At 42.8% G+C, this 17,589-nt stretch overlaps 1 protein-coding gene across 4 annotated transcripts in view; it reads left to right on the top strand.

The window, feature by feature from the left end:
• DHX29 (DExH-box helicase 29) overlaps positions 1 to 17,589 on the top strand; it is a 56,882-nt gene that overhangs the window by 29,588 nt on the left and 9,705 nt on the right. For all 4 annotated transcript variants that reach the window (XM_084833238.1, XM_084833235.1, XM_084833236.1 and 1 more), the window contains 7 exons: positions 888 to 976; positions 2,417 to 2,545; positions 2,990 to 3,065; positions 7,242 to 7,466; positions 9,851 to 9,987; positions 15,019 to 15,112; positions 15,776 to 16,063. In XM_084833238.1, the coding sequence (XP_084689364.1) occupies positions 888 to 976; positions 2,417 to 2,545; positions 2,990 to 3,065; positions 7,242 to 7,466; positions 9,851 to 9,987; positions 15,019 to 15,112; positions 15,776 to 16,063 (1,038 nt within the window). The remainder of the gene's footprint in view (positions 1 to 887; positions 977 to 2,416; positions 2,546 to 2,989; positions 3,066 to 7,241; positions 7,467 to 9,850; positions 9,988 to 15,018; positions 15,113 to 15,775; positions 16,064 to 17,589) is intronic.

The raw sequence follows: 17,589 nt of genomic DNA, 5'->3' as shown, positions 1-17,589 counted from the left end.
AATAATCCAATGTCACATTGCTTTTACCAAAGAATGATTTTATCCACTCAGAAAACTGAATATAAATTGTTTTAATAAATAAATGGATTGTAAAATATGCCATCAGCATAATTAGAACTCATTCAGTTGGATACAATTTAATCATAGTTAGAACCACTGAAATGAGTTAGACCCATTGAAATCTAACTCATAACCATGACTATTTACCATGTGGATAGAGCAAAATTCACGTTCAGCATATAGGACTTCCCTGCCTCCCCGTTTCCTCTATATTTTCTTGTACCCCCAAAATCTGCTCCTAGGGACTTTAAGCGATGGGACATGGAAAATAGTTCTCCAGATGGACAGGGGAATTGGTGGAAATAGCCTCCTCACTTAACTGAATGGAGAAATGACTTAGGATCCAAGCTCTTGGGGCTGTTCACACAACATGCTAACCCACACTCAAATGGTTGAGTGTGAGTTGTTTGTTGAACTGTGAGTTGTTTGTTGAACTGTGGGTTAGTGTGTTGTCTGAGCCCAGGACATTTTCTGCAGGGTAGCTTGTTAACCACGCAGTGTGGCTTGCTAACCACCCTAAACAACCCAACAACAAATCATGGGTTCTCAAGGTGGCTTGTTCATGAAAAATAAGCCACTCTGCATAGTTAACAAGCTACCCTGCAGAAAATGTCCTGGGTTCAGACAACACACTAATGCAGGGTTCAACAAACAACTCACAGTTCAACAACAACCTACACTCAACCACTGAGTGTGGATTAGCATGTTGTGTGAACAGCCCCCTTGTGTTCAGAGCAAATAGCATTCATTCTAAGTCATCATTTCCTGGCAGTAAATTAGTTATTCACAAAAATATTTGCATTTGAAAGCATTTTTTTCTTTTATAGATTGTTTTGGCCACCAATATTGCTGAGACAGGTATTACTATACCTGACGTTGTTTTTGTAATCGACACAGGGAGAACAAAAGAAAACAGGTAATATACACTTAGTATGTTTTTACATGCACAGACACTTCATATTCTTGGGAATTGGTATTGAAGTGCTTTTTTAGTTTGGGCATGTTCAGATAAGTCTCAAGATGCATACAATGTAACTTGCCACTTATCCCAAGAAACCTGTACTCTTGATTAAAAGGGATTGGCTTTCATTTGAGACATATAATTTTCATGCAGTAACAAGAAAATGACCACGCAACACTTCATTTCCTCTAGAATCCCTTTGGAAAGTACTGATTTCATTTCAGGAGTAGTGATTCTGTGACATTGCTGAATTGTATGCCACAAATACAATACTCTTTTATAAGAAAAAACAGATTCTACAATTGGGATGAATCATGCATATTTGCACATAGTTATTTGGTTGCACAATTCTAACTAAATTCTTCGCTTATTTTGATAAGAAAACAAAACTTGGTACTGGAGAAAGAGGATTGGAATGGTGCAGAGGACAGCTGGTTTCTTGGGAGTTGGTACTAAAAAAGAATGGTACTAAGGAAGGACTAGGAACTATTTTTTAAACAAAGAAGTCCAATATCTTATCCATTATAAACCCTTACCTAAATCAATGAATTTATAGCAGAAACTACCTCTGTTATATTCAGGTTTTCCTCTATTACACTGGCAGCTGGAAACTAGTATACAAAACATTAAGGCAAGGTTTCAGGGTTCTGGGCAAGTTTCTGTGTTCCTATATTAGAGGCCATAGTCAGTGCTTTGGAACCCAGTTGCATCTGTGCTGATTCTGTGTGGTAGAGGGTGGTCTAGGACAGTCATGTTTAACCTTTTCAGACCCACTTTTTACAATTGCTACATTGGACCCATTTTAATATACGTCTGTCTTCTCCCTCTCCCCCTTCAGTTCCTCTTGATCTCTCTATGCTTACCCATCTTTCTACTTTTCCCTTTTTATCCCTTCTTTTTTCAAAAAAAGAAAAACTGGATGTGCCCATAGTGTGTGACCTGGGTTTGCCCGCAACCCAGTTTTGGGCCCTGACTTACCAGTTAAATACCAGTGGTTTAGATCACCACAACACCTTGCGGTGTCGCTCACAGCTATTCACATTTCATTGTTCACAGGAGCACAAAGTTCCAAACTGCTTTGACTTCTCACAGTAATGTACTGAGACAGTTTACTTCCTGGAACAGTCATATAGGTCTATGCATTTTAAAATACCACTTTCCCATTTGATGTCAATGTTATGGAGGTAAATAGGCATTGGCCACTGTAGTTGCAACTACTAGGATATGATCCCAGAAATCTTCTTCCAGTTAGAAGAAAGGATGAGGCAGATCTTGCAGAAATCTTAAGAAGAAGACTACCAGATTTGTTTGCAGAGAGAGTTTTTGGATTTAATATTTAATGTAGAGTTTGCTAGGCTTTATTATCCCATATTTCTGCTAAATACCCTTTCCCAGATACCATGAAAGCAGTCAGATGAGCTCATTGGAGGAGACTTTTGTCAGTAAAGCTAGTGCGCTACAACGTCAAGGGAGAGCTGGGCGTGTCAGGGATGGATTCTGCTTTCGAATGTACACCAGAGAGAGGTAAGACTGTTTTGACAATCAAGATCTAGAGGTTAAGTAAGTACTATTGTGTTATAGTGCAGAGCCATCTGCTACAAGACAGCACGGAGCTTGCAAATATCTAGTCTGATATTTCACTTAGGTATTAAATTATTACACATATTCCACTATGATTTTTTTTTTTGCCTGCACAGTACTTAAGTGCAAGGCCCTTTAACTTACTATGAATTTCACAATATGCTTTGCTAGCCCTTTGGGAGAATCAGTAGAACCAAATTAGTCAGTCTTGGCTCTAAATATTTTATCCTCTCCTGCCTTTGCCAGCATCCACAACCAAGGAAATGACTGCCACCATACTCCACACTAACAGTGACCCATATGGTTACGTACCTGTGTCTATAACCACATGAAAGAATTTAGCAGTATAAACTACCTCTTATTCTGTCTGTCTTGTGGTTTTTTCAGATTTGAAAGTTTCCTAGAATACTCTGTTCCAGAAATATTGCGGGTGCCCTTGGAAGAACTGTGCCTTCATATCATGGTATGATCTTTCTGCTTACTTATTCATTCTTTTGATTTACCAGAAATCATGAGATTGGCTTAGTTTACTATCACCATTAGGATTTCTGAGGGCCTGCAGGAATGTGTAGCCTCTTAGCAGAGAATTTAAAAAGGGTTGTTGTTGTTGTTCAGTCGTTAAGTCGTGTCCGACTCTTCATGACCCCATGGACCATAGCACACCAGGCCTTCCTGTCCTCCACTCTCTCCCGGAGTGTGCGCAAGTTCATATTCATTGCATCAGTGATGCTATCTAGCCATCTCATCCTCTGCCGTCCCCTTCTCCTTTTGCCTTCAATCTTTCCCAGCATCAGGGTCTTTTCCAGAGAGTTTTCTCTTCGCATTAGGTGGCCAAAATATTTGAGCTTCAGCTTCAGTATCTGTCCTTCCAATGAGCAGTCAGGGTTGATTTCCTTTAGGATGGACTGATTTGACCTCCTTGCAGTCCAGGGGACTCGTAAGAGTCTTCTCCAGCACCACAGTTCGAAAGCATCAATTCTTCGGCGCTCAGCCTTCCTTATAGTCCAGCTCTCACAGCCATACATTACTACTGGGAAAACCATAGCTTTGATTATGCGGACCTTTGTTGGCAAGGTGATGTCTCTGTTTCTTACTATGCTGTCTAGGTGCGCCATAGCTTTCCTCCCAAGGAGCAAGCGTCTTTTAATTTCATGGCTACACTCATTGTCTGTGGTGATCTTGGAGCCCAAGCAAGTAAAATCTGTCACTGCTTCCATTTCTTCCCCTTCTATATGCCAGGAAGTGATGGGGCCAGATGCCATGATCTTCGTTTTTTTAATGTTGAGTTTCAAACCAGCTTTTGCACTCTCCACTTTCACCCTCAACAAGAGGCTCTTTAGATCCTCTTCGCTTTCTGCCATTAGGGTGGTATCGTCTGCGTATCTGAGGTTGTTGATAATTCTCCTGGCAATCTTAATTCCGACCTGTGATTCATCCAACCCGGCATTTCTCATGATGTACTCTGCATATAAGTTAAGTAAGCAGGGCGACAATATACAGCCTTGTCATACTCCTTTCCCAATTTTAAACCAATCGGTTGTTCCATGTCCGGTTCTTACTGTTGCTTCTTGACCCTCGTACAGGTTTCTCAGGAGACAGGTAAGGTGGTCTGGTACTCCCATCTCTTGAAGAATTTGCCACAGTTTGTTGTGATCCACACAATCAAAGGCTTTAGCGTAGTCAATGAAGCAGAAATAGATGTTTTTCTGGAATTCTCTTGCTTTCTCCATGATGCAGCGAACGTTGGCGATTTGATCTCTAGTTCCTCTGCCTCTTCGGAACCCCGCTTGTACTTCCGGTAGTTCTCAGTTCACATGCTGCTGAAGCCTAGCTTGTAGAATTTTGAGCATAACCTTGCTGGCATGTGAAATGAGCACAATTGTACGGTAGTTTGAACACTCTTTGGCATTGCCTTTCTTTGGAATTGGAATGTAAACTGAACTTTTCCAGTCTTGCGGCCATTGTTGAGTGTTCCAAATCTGTTGGCATATTGAGTGCAGCACTTTAACAGCATCATATATTAGGATTTCAAATAGCTCAGCAGGAATACTGCCATCTCCACTAGCTTTGTTGTTAGTAATGCTTCCTAAGGCCCACTTGACTTCACTCGCTAGGATGTCCGGCTCAAGTTCAGTGACGACACTATCATGTCTATCAGGGACATTAAGTCCTGTATAGTTCTTCTGTGTATTCCTTCCACCCCTTCTTAATCTCATCTGCTTCTGTTAGGTCCCTGCCTTCTTTGTCCTTTATCATGCCCATCTTTGCACAAAACGTTCCCTTGATATCTCCGATTTTCTTGAAAAGATCTCTAGTCTTTCCCATTCTATTGTTTTCCTTGATTTCTTTGCATTGCTCATTTAAGAAGGCCTTCTTGTCTCTCCTTGCTATTCTCTGGAACTCTGCATTCAGTTGGATATATCTTCCCCTTTCTCCCTTGCTTTTCGCTTCCCTTCTTTCCTCAGCTACTTGTAAAGCCTCATCAGACAGCCACTTGGCTTTCTTGCATTTCTTTTTCTTTGGGATGGATTTCGTTGCTGCCTCCTGAACAGTGTTACAGACCTCCGTCCATAGTTCCTCAGGCACTCTGTCTATCAGGTCTAATCTCTTAAATCTATGCCTCACCTCCACTGTATATTCATAAGGGATTTAGTATATTCATAAGGGATTTACCTGAATGATTTAGTGGTTTTCCCTACGTTCTTCAATTTAAGCCGAAATTTTGCTATAAGAAGCTCATGATCCGAGCCACAGTCAGCTCCAGGTCTTGTTTTGACTGACTGTATAGAGCTTCTCCATCTTTGGCTGCAAAGTACATAATCAATCTGATTTCGATATTGACCATCTGGTGACGTCCATGTGTAGAGTTGCCTCTTGTGCTGTTGGAAAAGAGTGTTTGTTATGATCACCGTGTTCTCTTGGCAAAACTCTATTAGCCCTTGTCCTGCTTCATTTTGTACACCAAGGCCATGCTTGCCTGTTATCCCGGTGATTTCTTGACTTCCTACTTTAGCATTCCAATCCCCTATGATGAAGAGGACATCTTTTTTTGTTGTTAGTTCTAGAAGGTGTTGTAGGTTTTCATAGAACCGATCAACCTCAGCTTCTTCGGCCTCAGTGGTTGGGGCATAGACTTGAATTACTGTGATGCTGAATGGTTTGCCTTGGATTCGTACTGAGATCATTCTATTGTTTTTGAGATTGTACCCCAGTACTGCTTTTCCCACCCTTTTGTTGACTATGAGTGCTACTCCATTTCTTCTAAGGGATTCTTGCCCACAGTAGTAGATATGATGGTCACCTGAATTAAATTTGCCCATGCCTGTCCATTTGAGTTCGCTGATTCCCAAGATGTCGATGTTCAATCTTGCCATCTCATGTTTGACCACCTCCAGCTTACCTTGATTCATTGATCTTACATTCCAGGTTCCTAAACAATATTGTTCTTTACAGCATTGGACTTTCTTTTCACCACCAGACACATCCACAGCTGAGTGTCCTTTCGGCTTTGGCCCAGCCACTTCACTCTTTCTGGCGCTACATGGATATTCCCTCTGCTCTTCCCCATTAGTATATTGGACACCTTCCGACCTGAGGGGCTCATCTTCCGGCGTCATCTCTTTTAGCCTTGTGATACGTTCCATGGGGTTTTCTTGGCAAGAATACTGGAGTGGGTTGCCATTTCATTTTCCGGTGGACCACATTTTGTCAGAACTCTCCGCCATGACCTGTCGGTCTTGGGTAGCCCTGCATGGCATAGCTTATGGCTTCACTGAGTTACACAAGCCCTTTCGCCACAACAAGGCAGTGATACATATGACCTGTGGAGGTGAGGAAGAGGGGCAGGACCAGACAGTGGTATGTGTCTCACATACACCATACGGATGGAACCAACTGAGGGAAAATCCTTTTGAATAATTTCTTTTCGTAGATTAAAACGTATTGTGCACTTTGCACAAGTCAGCAAATGACGCATGTAGAAGTGGCACTCTGGCATGAAATCCTGGAACTGAATCCAGCACAAATGCCTGGTAGGTTATACTAGTGCAGGTGTAGGCAACCTGGTGCCCTCCAGATGTTTTCAATTGCAACACCTATTGTCCCTGACTATCGGCCATGGTTGCTGGGGTTTATTAGAGGTGTAGTCCAAACCAGGGAGGTGCCATAGCTCAGTGTGATGGAGCACCTGCTTTGCATGGAGAACGTTCCTTGTTCGATCCCCAGCATCTCCAGGTAGGGTTAAGAAAGTGTCATGCCTGAAACCCTGGAGAGCCACTCCCAGTCAGTGTCGACAATACTGGGCTAGATGGACCCATGGTCTGACTCAATGTAAGGCAGCTTCCTGTGTTCCTATGCACTAGTGTAACCTACAAGGCATTAGTGCTGGATTCAGAAAGGAGGATATGCGAAGAAAGAGTAAGCATACTCAAAAGAAGAAATCGGTGTAGTTGGTTCTAGCAGTTGAGCTCTTTACATAGTTGAGACCAGGGTGGGACAAGCAGAGTTGAGGCAGTAGAACTCTTGGGATGCTCTGATCAAAGCGCCAGATAGACTGTCAGAATACTTAAAATCTGTGGGTGTGGGTTACATAACTTTTGTTAAATTATCTTTTTCTTTTTCTTGCCTGGTTTGTTTACAGAAATGTAATCTTGGCTCTCCTGAAGACTTCCTCTCCAAGGCCTTAGATCCACCTCAGCCTCAAGTAGTTGGTAATGCCATGAACCTTCTACGGAAGATTGGGGCTTGTGAGTTAAGTGAGCCGAAGCTGACTCCTTTAGGTCAACATCTTGCATCGTTGCCAGTCAATGTAAAGATTGGTAAAATGCTTATATTTGGTGCTATTTTTGGCTGCTTGGATCCAGTGGTAAGTTGATGACTACCATTATGTTGCCCATCATTGCCCAAGCCAATGTCAGTGTTCACAGAGTAAATGTTAATGCTGAGGACCTGTGTTGGGCAGCGGAGTGGGCTAGAAATTTTAAATAATATATAAAATGCCGCATTAGCTGTTTCAGTCCAAACTGATGTATGCTGCAGTAGCGGCAACATTTCTGAAATGTGCTTCTTCCACTATTCCCAAGCAGGATGTAAAATTCTTGGGCATATTTGAAACACTGCTCAATTAAGAATGTGTTGTAATAAAGAAAATAGTTAGCTTCATTGTACCTTACTAGTGAGAGCCTTCAGAGGCATTGAGCTCATCACTTTTGGAAACAGAATGTTGGACTAGATGGACCCTGGTCTTCATCCAGCAAGACAGTTCTTGTGTACCATTGCCTGTCTTGGTTTCCATATCATATATAACTATTTGAATTAATTTTTTTCTGTTCATGAAATTAAAACAAAATTCTTGCCTCTGCTTAACTGTTTTAGATTTCAACACTCTTGTATCGATAGATGATCCCAAGTACAGTATCTTATTGGGAACTGAACTGTGTACTAGAATAATGTGGTGTTGTAATCACTTTGTTCACTGAACCATTTTAATATAGCAAAGATCTCGGGCATAAAATGTACAGTCAGGGCCAGAAATATTGGAACAAGAATAACAGTTTTGGCAGTTGGCCTCTGTACACCACCACGTTGAAGTTGAAACGAAACACACCTAGATGGGAGCGAAGTCAGGACTTTTAGCTGTAATTCAAGGGGGTTGACAAAAGTGGGGCACTAACCATTCAGGAAGTACAGCCAGTGGCATACACACACACCCATCATTGGTGGCTCATAAGTAATGGAACGAATGGCTGAGAAGCAGCTGCATGGCCTGGTGTGGCCTGTTTCCTGGGTACCCCATGACCAATCAAGCAGATAAAAGGCCTGGAGGTGGTTCTGAGTGTTACATTTGCATTTGGTAGCTGTTCACTGGAAATTCCAACATGAGGTCCAAAGAGGTGTCCATGCGATTGAAGGAGGCCATCATTAGGCTGAGGAAACAAAATAAACCCATTAGAGAGATAGCGAAAACGTTGGGAGTGGCCAACACAACCGTTTGAACATCCTGAAAAAGAAGGCATTAACTGGCAAGCTCAGCAACAGCAAAAGGCCTGGAAGACCACAGAAGACAACTAAAGTGGATGACCGCAGAATTCTGCTCATAGTGAAGAGGAACCCTTTCACAACATCTAGCCAGGTCAAGAACGCTCTTGCGGAGGTAGGCATGTCATTGTCAACACCTACAGTCAAGAGACAGCTTTATGAATGTAAATACAGAGGCTTCACAACAAGGTGCAAACCACTGGTAACGCTCAAGAACAGACAGGCCAGATTAGCCTTCGTCAGCAAACACCTAAAAAAGCCTGCCCAGTTCTGGAATAAGATTCTTTGGACTGATGAAACCAAGATTAACATGTACCAGAATGATGGGAAGAGAAGAGTATGGAGAAGGAAAGGAACAGCTCATGATCCAAAGCATACCACGTCATCTGTCAAACATGGTGGAGGCAGTGTTATGGCATGGGCATATATGGCTGCCAATGGAACCGGGTCACTGGTGTTTATGGATGACCTGACTGCTGATAAAAGCAGCAGGATGAATTCAGAAGTGTATAGGGCTATACTTTCTGCTCAGATTCAGCCGAATGCTGCCAAACTGATAGGACGCTGCTTCATCTTGCAGATGGATAATGACCCCAAACATACAGCAAAAGCTACCCAAGAGCTTCTCCAGGCAAAGAAGTGGGATGTTCTTCAATGGCCAAGTCAGTCACCTGATCTCAACCCAATAGAGCATGCTTTTCACTTACTGAAGACAAGACTGAAGGCAGAAAGACCCACAAACAAGCAGCATCTGAAGGCAGCTGCAGTAAAGGCCTGGCAAAGCATCTCGAGGGAGGAAACTCAGCATTTGGTCATGTCCATGGGTTCCAGACTTCAGGCAGTCATTGACGGCAAAGGATTTTCATCCAGGTATTCAAGGCGATCCTTAAGTTTGAAATGATGTTGGTTTGTTCCATTACTTACGAGCCACCAACGATGGGTGTGTGTGTATGCCACTGGCTGTCCTTCCTGAATGGTTAGTGCCCCACTTTTGTCAAACCCCTCAGGGTATTTTGGTCAAAAAATTGTCAAATTTTTGAATTACAGCTGAAAGTCCTGACTTTGCTCCCATCTGGATGTGTTTCCTTTCAACTTCAATGTGGTGGTGTACAGAGGCCAACTGCCAAAACAGTTATCCTTGTTAGAATATTTCTGGCCCTGACTGTAATTGCTATTGGACTTAATGCATCTTATTTTTGCTGTGGTCTGCAGGCCACTCTTGCTGCTGTAATGACAGAAAAATCTCCATTTACTACACCAATTGGAAGAAAAGATGAGGCAGACCTTGCAAAATCTTCTCTGGCATTGGCAAGCTCAGACCACTTGACAATATACAAGGCATACCTAGGGTAACTAACGTATCCTTTCCTAGAACATTTCAACTGAACAATATATTCTGATAAAAACGTTTCATTATTATTTATTTATCACAATGATATGATGGTGTCACATTGAAGTTCAGTAGTTGGTCTTCCCAGTGTTCATAGAATAAGAACAGTAGGATTGGAAGGGGCCTACAAGACCATCAAGTCCAACCCCCTGCTCAATGCAGGAATCCAAGTCAGAGCATCCCCGACAGATGGCTGCCCAGCCTCATCTTGAATGCCTCCAGTGTGGGAGAGCCCACTACCTCCCTAGGTAATTGGTCCCATTGACATATTGCTTGAACAGTCAGGAAGTTTTTCCTGATGTTCAGCCGGAATCTGGCTTCCTGTAACTTGAGTCCATGATTCTGTGTCCTGAACTGTGGGATGATTGAGAAGAAATCTTGGCCTTCTTCTCTGTGACAACCTTTCAAGTACTTGATGAACGCTATCCTATCTTCCCTCAGTCTTCTCTTCTCAAGGCTAAACATGCCCAGTTCCTTCAGTCTCTCTTCATAGGCCTTTGTTTCCAGTCCCCTGATCATCTTTGTTGCCCTCCTCTGAACCCTTTCCAGCTTGTCTGCATCCTTCTTAAAGTGTGGTGCCCAGAACTGGACACAGTACTCCAGATGAGGCCTAACCAGTACTGAATAGAGGGGAACTAGTACTTCCTGGGATTTGGAAGCTATGCTTCTATTAATGCAGTCCAAAATAGCATTTGCCTTTTTTGCAGCCACATTGTTGGCTCATATTCAGCTTGAGATCGACAACAATTCCAAGATCCTTCTTGCTTGTAGTGTTGTTGAGCCACATATCGCCCATCTTGTAACTGTGCATTTGGTTTCTTTTTCCTAGGTGCAGAACTTGGCATTTCTCCCTATTAAATTTCATTCTGTTGTTTTCTGCCCAGCGCTCCAGTCTATCAAGATCACTTTGAATTTTGTTTCTGTCTTCCAAAGTATTAACTATCCCACCCAATTTGGTGTCATCTGCAAATTTGATCAGCATTCCCTGCACCTCCTCCTCCAAGTCATTCATAAAAATGTTGAAGAGCACTGGGCCCAGACTGAGCCCTGCAGTACCCCACTCGTTACCTCTCCCCAGTTTGAGAAGATCCCATTGATAAGCACTCTTTGAGTCCGATTCTGTAGCCAACTGTGGATCCACCAGATCGTTGTTTCATCTAGCCCACTTTGAGCTAGTTTGCTCATCAGGATATCATGGGGCACTTTGTCAGAAGCTTTGCTGAAGTTGAGGTATATGATGTCCACAGCATTCCCACAGTCCACAAGGGAGGTTTGTTGTTGTTGTTGTTGTTCAGTCGTGTCCGACTCTTCGTGACCCCATGGACCATAGCACGCCAGGCCTTCTTGTCCTGCGCTCTCTCCCGGAGTGCGCTCAAGTTCATATTCATTGCATCGGTGATGCTGTCTAGCCATCTCATCCTCTGCCGTCCCCTTCTCCTTTTGCCTTCAGTCTTTCCCAGCATCAGGGTCTTTTCCAGAGAGTTTTCTCTTCGCATTAGGTGGCCAAAATATTTGAGCTTCAGCTTCAGTATCTGTCCTTCCAATGAGCACTCAGGGTTGATTTCCTTTAGGATGGACTGATTTGACCTCCTTGCAGTCCAAGGGACTCATAAGAGTCTTCTCCAGCACCACAGTTCGAAAGCATCAGTTCTTCGGCGCTCAGCCTTCCTTATAGTCCAGCTCTCACAGCCATACATTACTACTGGGAAAACCATAGCTTTGATTAGACGGACCTTTGTCGGCAAGGTGATGCCTCTGCTTCTTACTATGCTGTCTAGGTTGGCCATAGCTTTCCTCCCAAGGAGCAATCGTCTTTTAATTTCATGGCTACAGTCACCGTCTGCGGTGATCTTGGAGCCCAAGCAAGTAAAATCTGTCACTGCTTCCATTTCTTCCCCTTCTATATGCCAGGAAGTGATGGGGCCAGATGCCATGATCTTCGTTTTTTTAATGTTGAGTTTCAAACCAGCTTTTGCACTCTCCTCTTTCACCCTCAACAAGAGGCTCTTGAGATCTTCTTCGCTTTCTGCCATTAGGGTGGTATCGTCTGCATATCGGAGGTTGTTGATATTTCTCCCAGCAATCTTAATTCCGACCTCTGATTAATCCAACCCGGCATTTCTCATGATATACTCTGCATATAAGTTAAATAAGCAGGGTGACAATATGCAGCCTTGTCGTACTCCTTTCCCAATTTTGAACCAATCGGTTGTTCCATGTCTGGTTCTTACTGTTGCTTCTTGACCCTCGTACAGGTTTCTCAGGAGACAGGTAAGGTGGTCTGGTACTCCCATCACTTTAAGAATTTGCCACAGTTTGTTATGATCCACACAATCAAAGGAGTAGATGGGGAAACTTTCTTCTGAACAATTATTTGTAAAGCTGAGACATCCTTTTGAATGTGTTTTGTTTTTATTAACACTATCTTGTATTTGTTAATTATAGACTTAGAATTTCTTTTGTGGGTTGGTCATTTAAGAGCACTTAATTGTTAATTATTCTATCAAACTCTTAATATGCAAACTGCTTTATATTCATTTCACTGTGCCTTTTTTATGTACTTAAAGCAAAGATGCTATATTGCATGTAGCATCTGAATATATTTATAGGGCATTAAGATGTGCTTTTGGCTATGTGGAGAAAGGGATGCTAAAAATGAAATCTGTTACCCTTCCTTATTTTTAGCCATGATCCTGCTGTCATGCAATATTTTTCACCCAACTCTTTATATGTACCAGTAGCAAACTAATTCTCCAAATATCTGTTCTTATATAGCCAAAATGGCATCATGTACACCCAGGAGGGAACCTCAGGTATTGCAGAAGCATAAAAAAAATATTTAGTGTAAAAATAACAAAAGGGAAAGGGGACCCGGAAAAGAGAACTAAGCATCCTGAGTAGCTGTGGAACATTTAGTGAGTTGGAAAAGAGAACTGGGATGGGGATGGAATGGGTGGGCTGGCTACAAATCGCCTGTGAAAAGGAGGCTGTGGCAGCCCAGGCGGCTTCAACTATGCCAATCAGTTGACAGAAGAGACTAGCTGTTAGAGAAGGCAAGGAGCACATGGGCAAGGCAAAGAGGCAAGTGAAAGGTGGGCAACTGTATATCTGCGGGTGCTTCTAGATGGAGAGCTCCTAGTGCTATCAATCAAAAGACATTGTGCAGCTATTCTGTCTTTTCTTCCTTAATGGATTTTTTAATAAGAAAGATTGACAAAGCAATGGGAGAACGCAAAAGGCTTACAAATGGAAGATGACATTATCTGGAAGTTCCGTAAAATTCCAGATAATGTCATTTTATTCTGTAAAATTTTATTTTATTTTTTTATTTACATTTTATTCCGTAAAAATAAAAATGAAGCAGTGCGATTTCACAGTAAAAACCTCATCCCTGTCTCCCCTTCTGTTTTTCTTTTGCTATATTTCTCTCCTCTTTCCTTCTCCAAGAGAATTGAGCAAAAGAGGATGAAGGAAGAGACACTCAGATATAAAAAGACCATCTCATTGTCTGGATCGGTCATTTCTTGTTTCGCACTGAGAATCTATTTTTAAATGTCACCAGGACAAAAGTAAGAGTTGTCCATAGAAATCAATAGCGAAATCCAAGATTTTGATGTTGCTGGGATTGGACACCAGTGTGTCTTCCCCACCCCTAAAAGGTAGCAGCAAAGAGAAGAATTTCTACTTTTTCTAACTCAGTTCTTATTTAGTGAGAGGCATGTAAAAGATCGCCTTATTAATGCAAATTCCAAAGCAAATGCAGTTCATGCCCTGCAGTTCACAGAGGAGGTTGGAAAGAGTTGTGGCTGGGAGAGAGTGGCTTATGCAGTGTAGTTCAGAGTGAAAACTTCAGGTCAGGCTCAGAATGGTTAATGACACTGCAGAATTGTTCAGAGTTGTAAGGGCCTTATTGCAGGTTGGGTGGCTGGGCTGAAACTGAGAGTAGCTTGCCAGAACCCTGTAGCATTATCAATTGCTTGTATCCCTATATTACAAATTTGACTGAGAATAGTACACAACATCCATGTTCACTGTAATACCTCTGTTGTAGGTTGGGTAGCTGTGCTGAGAGAGTACTGTATTGCATCTCTGCAATGTAGTGCACTGTTAATATTCCAGATCAGAGCTAGTTTGGATTCCCAGTCAAAAATCCCTCAGGTCAATCAATTTAATTTGCTCCCTCAGACCTCCTCCCAGGCCAAATCAGGCATGCAGGTGCCTTCAGAAGCCTCGTGCTCCATTTATTTGCATACAGACTGCTTGCACTTTGAAATACGCAAAAATGAGGTGGTGGTGGTGGTTGCACATGAAAACTGACCCAAGTTAGAGCAGAGACTTCTGTCCTCGGAAGTCTATGCAGATAGGAACTGTCTTGCTCTTCAATCAGTGGTGTCACCAGGAACAAGGAGCAGGCTTTATCTTCCCTGCAATGGTGTCCCCAAGTTCACCCCAAGATAATGGTTGCCATTCATTCCTTTGGAAAGGGAAGGGCTATGCGGGGGAGCACTGAAGGCAAAACCTGCCCGCCTACTCTTGACACCGAATGACCCAGGCCTCGCTGACAGTAATCCAATAGGGAAGTCAATTTATGTCTGATCTCTTGGATGCTGTTGCAGTATACAAGTCCTACCTTCTCATAAAACTCCCCTGTCATGACGGGCATTTTGCTAGTCTCTGCAGCGTTTGTTTGGAAGGAAGTCCAAATGGTTTCAGTGGAACTTACTTTAAAGTATGTGTGCGTAGCACTGGGGCCTTAGATGATGGTACCATTTTTAAACAGTCAATTAACATTTAAATTTTGTAGGCTGTGGAAAGCGTAGCTTAATTTCTGACAGAACAGTGCTGATTCCAACTGATCGTGTTTTGGCAATAGGTTACTGGAGGATCTTTTATCACTTGTTTTCCTGAACACTGCTTCCCATATTCCTTGAGAGTTGTTATGAGCTCTTACGTTACAATAAATAAGCAAATTGTTATTTTTTCAATCTAGATGGAAGAAAGCCCGTCATGAAGGAGGGTACCGTGCTGAAATGACTTACTGCAGGAGAAACTTCCTCAATAGGACTTCACTATTAACTCTGGAGGTACCAGCACTGATTTGCCCTTTTTTCAGTCCAAAAAGCACTTAATGTTCATATCTAACCACTATAATGAAGCAGTTGTTCTTCTGTTTGTTTATATTTTAAGCTTAAACCATTTGGAAATAAGTGTCATTGATATAAATGGCACTTATTTTCATGCGATTGGCAGTAAAGCAGGTGGGGTTAAATCCAACAATCTCCTTCTGCTTGCTGGGCTCTACTTGCTATAGCTGGCAAGGGGAGCCCCATATGTATAGGTAGCTCTGGACTGCTGTCTCTTAGTAATGGGCAATATTTGTGGACATAGTACATTTTTAGTACATGTAGTTGTATTTCATATTGCAAAGGAGATAAAAAAGATGGATGCAATTTGCTATAAAAATGAACACACTATGAAGTGTGTGTGTTTTATTAGTTTTTTTTTAAAGCCAGCACCCTGCTTTTGTAAGTTTTATTGGAAACTATAATGAAATCTGTTCAGTTTCTCACCTTTTATATAAATATTTAAATGGGTCTAGTATCTTGATATGCAATTGGTTTACTGGATAAATTAAATAGAGTTGCAGTGGGTTCTGTTTCTAGAATAGAAACTGAACTAGTGGGTGTTATGTAAATCTGATGTTGAATGGTGAATTAATTATTAAAATATAACTCAATCTATTTCAGGATGTAAAACAAGAGTTAATCAGGGTGGTTCGGGCAGCAGGGTTTGCAGCACTTTCATGTCATCATGAAGGAACACACTCCCTATCACTGCAAGAAATGGTCCTCCTTAAAGCTGTGCTGACTGCAGGACTGTATGACAATGTGGGGAAGATAATGTACACCAAATCAGTGGATATTACAGAGAAGTTGGCATGCATGGCAGAGACTGCTCAGGGTAAAGCACAAGTACACCCTTCTTCTGTGAACAGGGATCTACAGACTTATGGCTGGTTGCTATATCAAGAAAAGGTAAGAGCTGCAGTATCCTAGCAAGCAGAAGGAATAATGCACAAATCTTAAGTTAGATTTCTTGTCATTCTATGAAAGTACAGTGCCATTTAAGGCCAATATTTAATCAACTTGGTTGAAGTTGTCATTCTTTATGGCACCGTTTTTGGCATACTGTAATATAATCCCTGTCTTTAACATTAAAATGACACTAAGGGTGTAATCCTATGGGGATAGGCGGCCGCTTCTGAACTCGGAGGTGATCACCTATCCAATGCAGGGCAGGAGAAGCACAGAGGGGATCGTTCCCTCCGCGCTTCTCCTGCCCTGCATTTGCAGCTAGCTGCAGGATGGTAGAGCAGGGGAGGAGGCTGCCAGACAACACATAGGATGTGTCGTACCGGCATTTCCACCTTCCCCGCCCCGGAATGCACCCTGGAATGCCCCGTTCCGTCCTCTCTGCGACTCCTCTTCCAAGCAGGGAGCGCAGGGCCATTCTGTGCTGCCTGTGAGGCAGCACAGAAGGGGGGGGGGGGAACGTCAGTTCTCCAGGAACCGACCTCGGAGCATGGGCTCCGAGGTCAGTACCCGGAAAACCACATATCCTATGGCCATCTAGCCACCGACTAGCAGCCATAGGATTGCTCCCTAAAAGAGTTAAAAGAATACCTCTATGTTATACACACGTTTTTTGAGATCTTATCTGGTTAGTATCATTTCTATTTTATACAAAACATTGCTTTTAACAGCAGCACAAGATTAGCAGAAAATGTTGAGCATTTTCAAGATCAAACCCAATGTAATCTAATTGGCTGGGATCAAACCCAATGTAATCTAATTCAGGATAGGCACTGACTTGGTTCTCCTATGGAACAGGTCATGGAAAGGAAATAAGCCACCTCGTGACTGGCACGTGTGGGGAGGGGAAATATGCCACCGTGGCTTATTTCCGCTTTGTAAGAACAGCCATGCTGGATCAAACCAAGAGTCCATCTAGTCCAGCATTCTGTTCACACAGTGGCCAGCCAGCTGCCCACAGGACACCCACAAGCAGGACCTAAGTGCAGCAGTACCCTCCCACCCTTGTTCCCCAGCTACTGGTGTACATAGGCATACTGCCTCTGATACTGGAGGTAGCATATAGCCATCAGGACAAGTAGCCAGTGGTAGCCTTCTCCAGGAATTTTCTAATCAGAGGGAGTTAGAACCTGGCCAGTGTGGCTTTCAAGCTTCATTTGGTTTGTAAATACATTTCCCTTGGATAAACTCCCCCACCCATTTCTTTCCCACAGGATGATTGGTCTGAAGTTGGTTTTGACCTTTAAAACCCTATATGGTTCTGGCCCAGCCTATCTTAAGGAGCGCCTCCAGCAACACCAGACAGGCCGCTTAACAAGATCAGCCTCGGATGGCCTTCTCTCTGTCCCATCAGCCAGGACAGCTAGGCTGGTGAGGATGAGGGAGAGGGCCTTCTCTGTGGTGGCCCCCACTCTGTGGAACTCCCTCCCTAGGGAACTCCGCCATGCCCCCTCTTTAATGAGCTTCCG

This window comes from Heloderma suspectum, chromosome 2, assembly GCF_057233095.1.
Source record: "Heloderma suspectum isolate Gila_16-S chromosome 2, 16-S_ref, whole genome shotgun sequence".
Lineage (NCBI taxonomy): Eukaryota > Metazoa > Chordata > Lepidosauria > Squamata > Helodermatidae > Heloderma > Heloderma suspectum.
This window is presented reverse-complemented; position numbering and strand designations above follow the sequence as displayed.